The 12,581-nt window shown below is 41.3% G+C and overlaps 1 protein-coding gene across 4 annotated transcripts in view; it reads left to right on the top strand.

Moving 5' to 3' along the window:
• Positions 1-12,581, top strand: part of TRAF1 (TNF receptor associated factor 1) — a 66,470-nt gene that overhangs the window by 20,516 nt on the left and 33,373 nt on the right. For 3 of the 4 annotated variants that reach the window (XM_034793528.1, XM_034793527.1, XM_034793529.1), the window contains one exon: positions 3,947-4,074. In XM_034793528.1, the coding sequence (XP_034649419.1) occupies positions 3,947-4,074 (128 nt within the window). Of the gene's footprint in view, positions 1-3,946; positions 4,075-10,533; positions 10,765-12,581 lie in introns of those variants that run through there. The other variant, XM_034793530.1, reaches the window with a different exon arrangement.

The raw sequence follows: 12,581 nt of genomic DNA, 5'->3' as shown, positions 1-12,581 counted from the left end.
ACTAATGTTAATGATTATGTTTCAGGCTCTCCTGTGTATGTGTGTGAGAATAGGTCCTTCAGGTAAGACTACAGAAGCATAGTTTGGTCTCTATGACATTCATGACACTTTCTGGAGAATAGAAGTTTGCTCCAGTATTCTGGTTCTCCACCGTTTTGTAGGGAGCTGTATGCGGTTACTGCTGTCTGCTCCAGAGCTGGCTGTGTTTCACTGGTGCAATGTGAAGTTGTTTGAACTCCTTTGGCTGAAATTCAGCTCTGTGTTGTGATCTTCAGTAGTACTTAGGTCTTGTGCTACTCTCTGCACAGGGGGGAATGTTACCACTTCGTGATGAAACCACTATGTAAAATATTATAGTATCCTTTATTATTCTAATTCTTCATTTTATTTTCTTTACCAATTAGAGCTAAGCAAATAATTCGTAGTGAATAATCTATTCAACACATCATGTAGTCTCTTTCTTCTGCTCATGAACTGTCCACGAGTACCTTACAAAAACCAAATAGTTTCTGTGAATAATATTTGGTCAGTAGATGGTGTATATAAACAGTACATAATCAATGCTGCAATGTTTAGGTTGCACTAGACACATTTATATGGTGTTGATTCTGTACCCTGGCTAGATGAACATCTATCTTAGAATCAGGGCCCCAGTGAAATTCCTTATGTTAGTAAGATCAGAATTCACTTTCCATAAATATTACCAAATTGCTGTTTCCACAAACCTTCCTGCCAGTAAACTCCTTCACAAGAATAGTTGAAGGAATGAACACGAAAGGTGAGTGAACTCAGACTAAGCAAACTATTTATTTATTTATTTAATTTGAGTGAATAGTGACAAAAAAGTTTGGGAGGTATTTGCTCACCATCTTTAAAGGCATACACAGCACCACTATGTTACAATCATTCTACCACCAAAGGCTGCCAGCTCAGTGTTGCTATCAATCTCTTGTTTCATTTGATCTCACCTATAGATGCTTATCTACAGGCTGTCCAAATTTTAATAACTATGTATGTCTGTTGGCAAAATGTTTTTTAATCTCCTGTTGGAATCCTACGTCAGAACCCACTGAAATTTGGCAAGGACACTAGTAATTTTCCAGTAAAAAACCCAACTTATTGGAGTTAACATATGCTTTCAATTTTTAAGATATTTAATAATGTTTTCACCTCTAATTAGGAAAAATATCTGGTTTTGGCTTTTTCACTCTCTTGGGAGCTGAGAGTTTGGTTTTGCCAATTGCCAAGTCATTACAATGTTCCATTCCCTGTGATAAAGGCTGCTTTTCAAGTTCGGAATGAATTTGGATACAAATCTAAGCAGCAACTGATTTCCTGGCGAACACTAACTTAACTCAAACCCCATAATCTACATGAAAGGAACATTCAAGTTTAGACCAACAATACCAGAGAAATTCTAAATAAAAACTGCCACATCCAGCGCTCTCTCTACAGTAGTAGGCAATATACTTAATATACAGGTAGCTATTTACCGATAAATAGTTATATTTACCAATATTGTTTAAATACATACTTTCCCTGCAGTGCTGTGGTTCAAATTAGGATTCATTTATTTATTTGCTAATCAGTAACTAACATCCCAAACTAGGTGGTTTGTTTTTATTGCAAAAAAAAAAAAATACAAAAATAAAATTACACTACATGGGATGCATTTTGAATCAGCTGAGATATTAAACCACAGGAATTGGGGGTTACAATGGAAAATCAATTTACTCTTAATAACAGCAGCCCTGCTGATTCTGGTAAAATAAAACTCCAAAAGAAACAGAAAGACTGGGTGTCTGGTTCTAGTATGCTATAAGTTGGTTTCAAGGAATTTCGCTCTTGGACTTGCATTGTCTAGCTTGGCCTTACGAGAGTAAACACAGCAGTGCATTCTTTTCCCACAGGCTATTACAGTCTCTCTAAAATGTATATTGAAATGCTATGGACCACATCCCCAGCCAGCTAATGTAAATAGGTGTGGCTGCGTTGATTTTAATTGAACTGTACTTATTTATACCAGCTGAGGATTTGGCCCTGTAACTAACTTTTCTTTTACTGATTTACAAAAACACAAGTAATTTGGAAATCTCTTTTGAATGGAAAACTTTTTCTTACAAAACTTATACATACATACAGGGTCATATCCTCAGCTCTGCTATTCCATTTTACTCCAGCCGGGGATCTGACTTTCAGTATACACCCACCACACGTGGGTTGCTCACAGCCATGTAATACACTGCAGTGCTATATGACAAATGCATTTATCACGCACCTTTGATCTCACTCACACTCTACCCCTGATCCATCGCTGCCAGAGTATGAGTAGCTCTTGAATAGCCACTATTTTATTTACTTATTTCTAAAAATCAACCGGATGTTTCTTTCCCAAATGAGAAATTTCTCCCCAAAATTACACCAGACAAGGCCCACAATGGGGAGTATTCAGTCCTGGACCACTGACAGATTTAAAGTCCTAAAAGGATTATAAATAGTTTCTATACCGGTTAGCTTGTGATGTATCAGACCTTAAGATCTTCATATTATTATGTATTGAAAAGCTGTTTTAGCAAATGTTTCCCATTGAGGGTTGGGCCTCTTGAGACGCAGCATGTCTTGTGGCTATAGAACAGGACTGGCAGTCAGGAAGCTGAGGTTCTGCCACAGACTTACTGCATAATCTTTGACAAGTCGTCTATGGAATTATCTTCATCCAGTGGTCTCTGACTTTGGGAGCCCAACTTGAGGCACCTCCTTGGTCTTGCTTGTCAGGGGCACTGAGCCCTTGCAATGCCATTTGCAGTCAATGGGAGCTATAAATATTCAGAATCTTGAACATCAAGCCCAAAGTATCTCTAGTTGGGCACTCAATCTTGAGACACACAAAATCAGAAGCCATTTTTGAAATCCTGGCCTTTAGCCTTCCTGTGCCTTATTTCACTGGAGGGAGGAGGGGTTATTGTGAGATTCAGCTCATTAACGTTTGCAAAGTGCTTTGGGATCTTTGGATGGAAGGCACTATAGCAGGGCAGTATTATTTATTATTCCCAGCAGCTGTGGAATGTATAAAGACATCTAGACATCTGAGAGGAGGTGCTGGCAGCTACCATCTTGGAATGGTTCCTTCTGAGGGGCCAGAACCTGTGGTTTCTTGTAAAGATTATGTTTTTCGTAACAAAACTTTTTGGATTTTCTTGTGACAGAAACATTGACCCCTGGATTGGATCTCTCAAGGCATCGTGGCTGAAGGGAAGGAGTGAGACATAGCCCCTTTTACCATAGGGAGCACCCTCTCCCATTTAGAGCTCTGTAACATTTTCATAAGAAAACCCCAAACTGTATGAAACTTGCCCATCTTGTGGTTATGCAAAAATAACTCGAGCCACGCTCTCTGTGAATCAGTTGAATGACCTTGGTGCCATTTGTGGCTTCCCATCAAAGCTGAGTGAAATTCACCATTTTGCACAGTTTCCACATGACACTAGGAGAAACTTGGCAGAATCAACTTTCACTTTGAGTCTGGGGTTAGCATCCAAAATTCAAAGTGAAACTCAGGAGGTCAAATTCATCCCTCATAAAACTCAGCTGGAGAAAATAGATTTACACCAGGTGAATTTAGGGCAGGGTGTCTGAGCCAACATGGATTGAAACCAAACCCCCATGACCCAAAACCAGCAAGTTTCATACAACTCTGTTCATACCTAGTACACGTGGCTTGTTATTTCTCCTTCTTTGGTCACTAGTTCTGAACTGAACAGCTCCCTAAAGAGAGAGCCCCAGTAGAGGGCACTCCTTCCCATAAGCTTGTTCACAAGTGATACATTCCAATCCTCGCCTATGAAGCAAAAGTTAATTATAGTGGAAAGAGGTACGCTTTTAATTAAACAGATAAAATATTGCTGCGTTAGATTGTGCAACGTGTCTGTGTTTCTGTTTCTTCCAGGAAGACCCATTGACACCGAACTGGAACAGACGGAAGCATTCGTTTCCCAAATACTTTATGTCCCATCCATTTGCCCTGTGGTTCCAGTGTCCAGTTCGAGATGCAGACATTCCATATGGAGTTTCAAGGTCTGTTTCCTTGGCAGTGTTCCAAGGACGCTTCTGGGAACTTGTGTACAATGATGTACTTTTTGAGCCTGTCATTGACAAAGATGCCGAGTTACTTGACCTCACAAGATGACTTTGTTCCTGAATCTAGACATGGAGACAGTTAGCTTGCACATAGACAAGATGCAGATTTGCCTTGTTCCACTCCCGCCTTCTCCCGTTTTCACTTTTACTCTCCATGCCACTCCACGTTTGAAAAAGTTTCCTCTTTTGCAAGCACTAAGCACCCTACTTTCTCCTTCCAATTCCTCCTTAAAGTCCTCTTACTCTGTAAATACTTTGATTTCCTCACATCAGTCATGTCTCTGTGCCTGTATGTGGGAAGAAGCATGATCATGTAGACTGGGAGGAGAAAAACCCCAGGTTCTGTTCCTAGTTGTGCAAGGGTCCTCCTGTGCAACCTTGAGCAATTCACTTAACTTCTCTGTGCCTCTGTTTCCTCATCTGTCCAATAGGGATGATGATACTAGTCATTGCGAAGGGTGTTGTGGAGCTTATTTCAATCATGTTGGTAAAGCACTTGGAGATCATCCTATGGAAAGCATTGTAGATGTGCCACTAAAATTTGAGTTGGATTATAAACTGCAGGGGGATGGACCCTTTTCTTTCTGTGTGTTTTGGAAAGTGCCACACGAGCGTATGGGTGATATATAAATAATAATAATAATGGTCTAGTCCAACATTTTTAAAAGCGACTAGTGATTGTCAGGGTCTTCGTTTTGGGAGCCCAGCTTGACACTCTTTAAAGGAGCTGGATTTTCAGAAAGTGCTGAGCACCCGCCTCCTGACAATCAGGCCACAGTAAGGCATCTCCCATCAGGCACCCCGAGTTGGCAGTCATGTTTGAAAATCCTGGCTCTATTCATAAGTCACCATTATTCACAGAACAATATATAGAGTTACCAGAGTGTGAGTGATCCTACAACATAGGAATCAAAGCATCTGGGTGTGGCTTCTTCCAGAAGTTGATGTTTGACTGAAGAGAGCAAGGAGGGAAGACTTTGTCTTCCTTATTTGCTTCAACTGAGAAAAGTAAAAGGCAAGGAAATCAATTAGTGCATCTAGTTAGTACTTTGCACACGATGGGTGGTCTGCAGCTAGCAAGGCTGAGAATCTGTAGTGAGCTGAGTTATTTACTGATGAACTGAGAAGCCAGCGCTGTGATCCTACAGGAGTTGCTACCCTAGGCTAACTGGACAATGTGTACGTTCCTGATGGTCTGCACTCAGTCACTCACATAAACAGTCCTTAGACACTTTGCTGCCCTGGGCAATATCCTGTTCTCCCTGTGTGATAAAAACAGCCCTACTGAGCAGACAGTACAATCAGGTGGATTCACTTTAACTTCGGGTGTTTTTATTGAGCTTTAGTTAAAATTAAACAATACTCAAGTGTTTATAAAAGAAACTCCCTCAAGAAATAGTTTGGCATGCTTTGGATGACTGCAGGGGCCTTATACTACTTAAAACAATTAGATACATTTTAAGGAAGCTTAAGCATGATTTCTCTCATATCATCCAACATGCAAAGGTCAAATATCATTTTAAACCTTCTATTGAGAGCTGGATACACTGTTGCATAGCTGTAACCTCAGAAAAACCCATCCCAATGACATAAAGCTACTCAGTGGAAGAGAGATACAAGGCTGCAACATAGTTCTCTCTTCCTATTTCCATCAAGGATTACAAGCTCATCGTTAAGCACCCGCTGATGTCTCGAGGACAAGGGTACTCCAGTCAGCTAAATATCAAGGGTCCCACTGGGCAGGGCTTTGGAGCAGAGCCTGGCGCTGGAGCGCAGAGCAGCTCAGGAGCAGTGTAGCTGCAGGTTTTTGCCTGGAGCTGGAGCGGAGCCGGAGCACAGCTCCAAAGCCCTACCACTGGGTTTACTATCGCCTTCACCCTCTACCCCATTTGTTTCTTGTTGTTTCCCGTCAGTAAGGATTAATGGAGACATTATGTAAGAGAGTGGGAATGTCGTTTCCTTTCTCCTGTAAATGTTTCCACTAATCTGTCCCACCAAAAGCACTAAGTTTACCTATGTTAATGAGAGGTTCCATAGCAAACAGTGAATTGGTGTATATAGAGATGGAACGTTCATATTTTGCCATCTGTTTCACAGTGAGAAGATGTTACATTTTAGCTTGTTTTTCCAAGTGTTACCTCCAGAGCTTTGGAAGAACTCTTTGACGGCCTGCCAGGTAGGCATAGCCACATCCCCAGTGTTTCCTCCAAAGCAATTAGAAAGGAAATGAGCAGGTAAGAATTTTCCAGTCTGGATCAGGCCCTGTGTACATTAAGGAAATTCACACTGGTATAAACACATTAATGTAATTATAGTAACAACAGTAATATAGTTAAAGCAGCAAAACCCCCTAATGTAGACAGGCTGTACCGGTGCAAAGCATGGTGTAATCTGGTGAGAGGCCGAAGTAAACTGCACTTTGTAAGCCCAGCTTTGTGCCAGTTTAATATGTCTACATTAGATGTTTGCACTGAAGTAGTGACAGCAATACAGTTACATTGTTGTGGATTTCCTTAGCGTAGACAAGGCTTGAATAATCATGATGCTTAAAACCAGAGGCAGGCTGGGTACTCTTCTCAGTTAATTTTTGTCCTGCAATAGCGTAGTTCGCAAAAGTTAATGAGCAAATCATAACAAGGAGGCACATTTTAGTCTTTGGACCTTCTCTTGCCTAAGATGACTCTTTGGTTTGTATCATTGAAACTGCTTTAGTGAATGACTAAAACAAGATTAGCATGGGACACTTCTTACGTTTTTTGACAAGTGCCAAAGTGATGTTCCCAAACAGTTGTAACTGAAATTAATTTCTTCACTAGTAAACTGAGGATAATAGTATTTTACAGTAAATATAAACTGGAAAAATACAGAGGTAGAGTGTGGATCAAGGCAAAAATATTGATTCCCAACATCTGTGCCAGAGTACAATCCACCTTCCATTGTAGTGGAAATCTTTCCATCTACTTCAATCAAAGTTGGACCAGATCTGCACTGTGTAAATGTAACATACAAAAAGTAAAACCAGCAGTAAGTACAGTGGGAGGTATTACAACAAAAGCAACCTAAAAGAATGCATCCAAGACCAGACATGGGATGGTGGCAAAGCTATCAATTTGCTCTGGATTGGTATTCAATAATACTTTACTCTTTTATAGCACTTATAATTTGAATATCACAAAGCACAGTGCAAACATTAATTAGTTAAGCTCCACGACACTTCTGGAAGGTAGGTACATAGTTATTAGTACCCCTATTGTATAAGTGGGTAAAGTCAGTCAAAGAGGTGATGTAGTCAAAGTTAAAGAACAACTCAGTGGCAGAATAGGAAATACAGTCAAGAATCTTGACTTTGAGTCTTCAACTGTAATTACTGGAAGTTTTGTGTCTCATTGAGAGTCTGACCCTGTTTTATTAACTTAGGTTTTTTTTTCTAGTTTTAACAATTTTTCAGGGTCCCTCCCACCGCATACTTACATTTTCAGCCATTTTATATTAATTTAAAACTATGCATTTAGTGGGCATCCAGATCCCATTCATTTTGTGTCTGTCTTCAAACTGGGACTCGTAGCCCAGAAAATGTTGTAAATACCTGAAGTAAAATTTTCAAAAGCACCTAAAAGTGACTTATAAGCCTAAATCCCATTTTCAAAAGTGATTTAGGCACTTAGGACCCTCATTACAAAAGCAACTTTCCCTCTCCTGGTATTGACACCTCCTCCTCAATTATTGGGAGTGGACTACATCCACCCTGATTGAATTAGCCCTGTCAACAATGGTTCTCCACTTGTGAGGTAACTCCCTTCTCTTCATGTGTCAGTATAATAATGCCTGCATCTGTAATTTTCACACCATGCATCTGAAGAAGTGGGTTTTTATCCACGAAAGCGTATGCCCAAATAAATATGTTAGTCTTTTAGGTGCCACCGGACTCCTTGTTGTTTTTAGGAACCCATGGATCATTGAAAGTCTTAAGTAATCTATGTGCTAATGGAAATTTTACCCTGAATCTAAATATGTCCCTGCATTACATTTTCCCCTTGGATATAAAATTGATAAGCCAGCCTATATGCTAATACACTGCCCCTGCAAAGCCACCATCAGTGCAATGGGTCTATAATATAGTTAAACTTCAAATCTTAATCTCTTTGTGAGCCACATCCTGTTTTCGGTTAACTGATCTCATGTGGGGGAAATTTACCAGAGGAAATATCTCAAGTTTGGAAAGTACCAAAAACTTATCTTTAGTTTCTTTGTGTAATTCAGTGCCTTTTAAGATAAAGGTGTAATATTTTACAGAATTATGAAGGCGAAAGAGAGGGTAGGCTCACTTAACATACAGCAGAGACATACGGTATTGTTAGCACATTGAGGTTTTTTGTGTCTCTCTCATTCAGAAACTGAAATTGACCCAACTGTATTACGGCCTCCCCTCTGAAAGCATTAACTTCTATTTCTTTGAACTCCCACTTAAAAATGGCCACACTCAGACATATTTTCTTTAAAAAAGTAATTCATCCCCTGGCTGAGAATTTCTGCGTCATATTTCAACCCAATGTGAATTTTATGGTCCTAGTTCTAAAACTATGAAAGCAGAGGTTTATAATGGAAACATTGACTGATCTTTACCACTAGCCATTCACACCACTCGAGTTCTGTTTGTGTCAGTGTTTCCATATTTAATTTTGGTAGCATAAAGGACAATGCTATGGTATGCGACGCTGTCTATCCTGCACTCAGAAAACAGAACATCTATGAATAAACTTGCACCACATCAAAGCTGGAAGTATAGATGAAATGCTATTGGGGCCAATCCTGCAATTGTTACTCAACCCAAACTGCCATTCACTTAAGTGGCCCTTATTTTTAAGGCCATCAGTTTGAATATTAACCTTACCAAAACTTAGATCATGTGGCCACTTTCACATTTTCGCCATCAAATATCTTATTAAAATTAGAAGCCTGATTTTTAAAAGGTTACACATGCAATTACCATGATTGCATATACAAATCAGGTAATTGCATACCTACATTGCTATAATTAGCCATTTGCACATGCAATGATAGTAATTAATATTAATACTTAGCTTGTATGTAGCACTTTTCATGCACAGATCTCAGTGATTTGCTAGGCACCATACAAGGAAGCTATGGCAGCAGCTGGATTAGAATCCAGAAGTTCAGACCCCTAGTTTCCTGCTCTAATTATAAGACTACACTGTGTGAAGTTTACATTTACCTAGCTTTGTAACCCCAATCTCCTTTTCCTCATTCTTGTTTTTATTTAGCTGCTAATCATTTTCTGACAAAGCAAGGTCCAAATTCTGCTCTTGGTGACACTCCTGAAACCCCATTGACTCCAGTAAAATTGTATGGGTGTAACTGAGAGAGGAACTTGGTCCAAGGAGGAGATTTTTAATTAACAAAATTAGAGGGCTGAGAACATAAATATGGGAAATCTCTTGGAACAACTGCTTGAACTCCTAAAAGAATTTGACCCTTCTCTCTGAAAATACCAGCCACCACAAAATGCTAGTTATTCATCTCTAAATTCCATCAGTAGATTAGCTGACAGCTGTGATTTGAAAACAGTCTTGGGCCATGAAACAAAATGAGCTAAAATGTTTTCTGTTACAGATAACAGAGCTTGAAATGGTAAAGAAAACTGAGCAGCTGCCCATCTATTGTGTTACATAAAGAGACCCTGTCCATTTTGTAGCAGATTTTCAGTGTGTTTAATTCCGGTTGTTTTCAGTTGATATCTCAGAAGCCTGAAAATAAAATTAGTTTCCAACAATTTCATCCAAACATTTCCTGCTCTATCTTAAAACAATCATGGTTTCTATAGGCTGTGTTATGCAAACACTACCAGGAGCAGTACTTATAGTGCAGAATACTCACAGTAGTGGGTGCTTGCAAAAATGGTCCTATTGTGAGTGCATGAGCACCACTAGTGCAGCTCAGGGGAGAGAATAAATATTGTAAGTCATACATTAAAAGTGGCTCTCTTTTTAGATATAGTTCTCTCCAACGGTGCTTGATTTTTAAACTTCTCTTTTGAAATCTAGAGAACCTATCTCCCAGATGATGACAAATACTATATTTTCCTATATTACTTGACATTGTCTATTTAAGACAGGGAGGTGGGAGTTTAATGGAAAGATTTTTGGGAACATTTTCTCTGGCCTGTATCACAGATGTGATAGAACACTTGAAAAAAGAACATTACTATACTGTGCAGGCACCCAAAGAGCTGAGTCACACAACAGCCATGTGAGTGGAGCTGATGAATGTTTCTGAGCTCTTCATAAAACACATGAATATCACTGTTTTATCACATAATGGGGGGGAGGGAAGGTGGGAGGCAGGAAGTTCAAGATCTTACCTAAATGTTTCTTTCAGCCTTTCTATAAAGCAGTACAGAAAATACACGCAGAATCAAAGAAGTACTTTTGGACAGGACTGGGCTAGATGGACCACCGGTCTGATGCAGTATTTGCACCTGTAACTTTCTCTGTAAGGGTCCAGTCCTGCTAAGTATGGAGTGCCCTCAATTCCCACTTTGATTCTTCTCTCAACTGGTCCTCGGGGGGGAAGAAAGAGAACCCCCTTCTTATGAAGAAACCTTCCTAGGTACGTGGTCTAAATGAAATTACTGAAAAGGATCTGGGGATTCTAGTGCAGTACAAACTGAAATAGAGTCAACAATATGAGGCAGATGCAAAAAAGGCTAATTCCAAAAGAGTGTATTCAAAGGCATGTCATACGTAAGACACAGTAGGTAATTGTCCTGCCCTACTTGGCAGTGGTGAGGTCTCAGCTGGAGTACTGTGTCCAATTCTGGGTGCTGCACTTTAGGAAAGATGGGGACAAGTTGGAGAGAGTCCAGGGGAGAGGAACAAAAATGATAAAAGATTTAGAAAACCTGATCTATGAGGAAAAAAGGTAGAGGAAAAAAACTGGGCATGTTTAGTTTTGAGAAAAGAAGAACGAGGGAGGACATGATACCTGCTTAGGGCGGTTATAAGGAGGTTGGTGATTAATTGCCATGTCTGCTGGAGGTAGGTCAAGCAGCAATGGGCTTAATATGCAGCAAGGAAGATTTAAGGTAGATATTAGGAAAAGTGTTCTATCTACAAGTTGTTTGTGGTGTTGTAGCCCTGTTGGTCCAAGGATATTAAAAAGACGAGGTGGGTAAGGTAATGTCTTTTATCTTATAACTATAAGGGCAGTTAAGTTCTGGAATAGGCTTCCCAGGGAGGTTGTGGAATTCTCATTGGAGGATTTTAAGAATAAGTTAGACAAATACAGGTCAGGGTTGGTCTAGGTTTACTTGGTGCTGTCTCAGTGCAGGGGGCTGGACTTGATGACATCTCGAGGGCCCTTCCAGCCCGACATTTCTATGAAAACAAACACTCCCACCCATCCCCCCAAAACAGGTTTTTATTTATTTTTATTTTGTCATAAAATGTAACAACTGGCAAAAACATTTATTAATATTGGGTTTTGTAAGACTTTTAAAAAAAAACCACAAACTTAAATTTGGCTGTAACTTAACTGTCAATGCCCATTAAAAGAGCTGAAAGAGCAGTCCAGTAATGTTGATAATCTTTGCCCTGAAGGGATCATGGTCAAAATTTTCAAAAATAGAAGTCTAAAGTTAGGTTATGCTCTTATTTAGGTACCGAAGAGCAGGAGAATCTCTTTCTGTGAGTACCCTCCAGATACTGAGGGGATTCTCCCTGTGTGAGCTTCTCCATCCCCCACAAACACTGGGGATCCCTAGTGAGCACCCCCAGAACCCCCACTAAGGATCCTGTGAGATTCACCCCCATACACACTGGGGATCCCTGTGAGCTCCCCAGGCCCCCCACATACTGCACATCTATGTGCCCCCCCCCCCCCACGATCCCTGTGAGGTTCACCCACACTGCCACCCACCCACACTGGAGATCCCCAGTGAGCTACCCCCAGCCATCCACACCCAGTGGGGATCCCTGTGACCTCCCCCAGCCATCCACTCACATTGGGGATTCCTGTGAAGTTCACCCACCCCCACACACTGGGGATCCCCTGTGTGCTCCTTCATCCCCCCTCCCACATTGGGGATCCCTGTGAGCTCCCCAGCCCCCCCCATCCCTGTGAGCTCCCCCAGCCTCCCCACCCCCACCCCAGGGATCCCTGTGAGCTCCCCCAGCCCCATTGGGGATCCCTGTGAGCTCCCCACGCCCCCACACCCCTGTGAGCTCCCCCAGCCTCCCCACACACCCCAGGGATCCCTGTGAGCTCCCCCAGCCTCCCCACCCCCACCCCAGGGATCCCTGTGAGCTCCCCCAGCCCCATTGGGGATCCCTGTGAGCTCCCCAGCCTCCCCACACCCCTGTGAGCTCCCCCAGCCTCCCCACCCTCCCCCCGGATCCCTGTGAGCTCCCCAGCCCCCCCCTCTCCCC

This window comes from Trachemys scripta, chromosome 17 (assembly GCF_013100865.1).
Source record: "Trachemys scripta elegans isolate TJP31775 chromosome 17, CAS_Tse_1.0, whole genome shotgun sequence".
NCBI classification, from domain to species: Eukaryota; Metazoa; Chordata; order Testudines; family Emydidae; genus Trachemys; species Trachemys scripta.
This window is presented reverse-complemented; position numbering and strand designations above follow the sequence as displayed.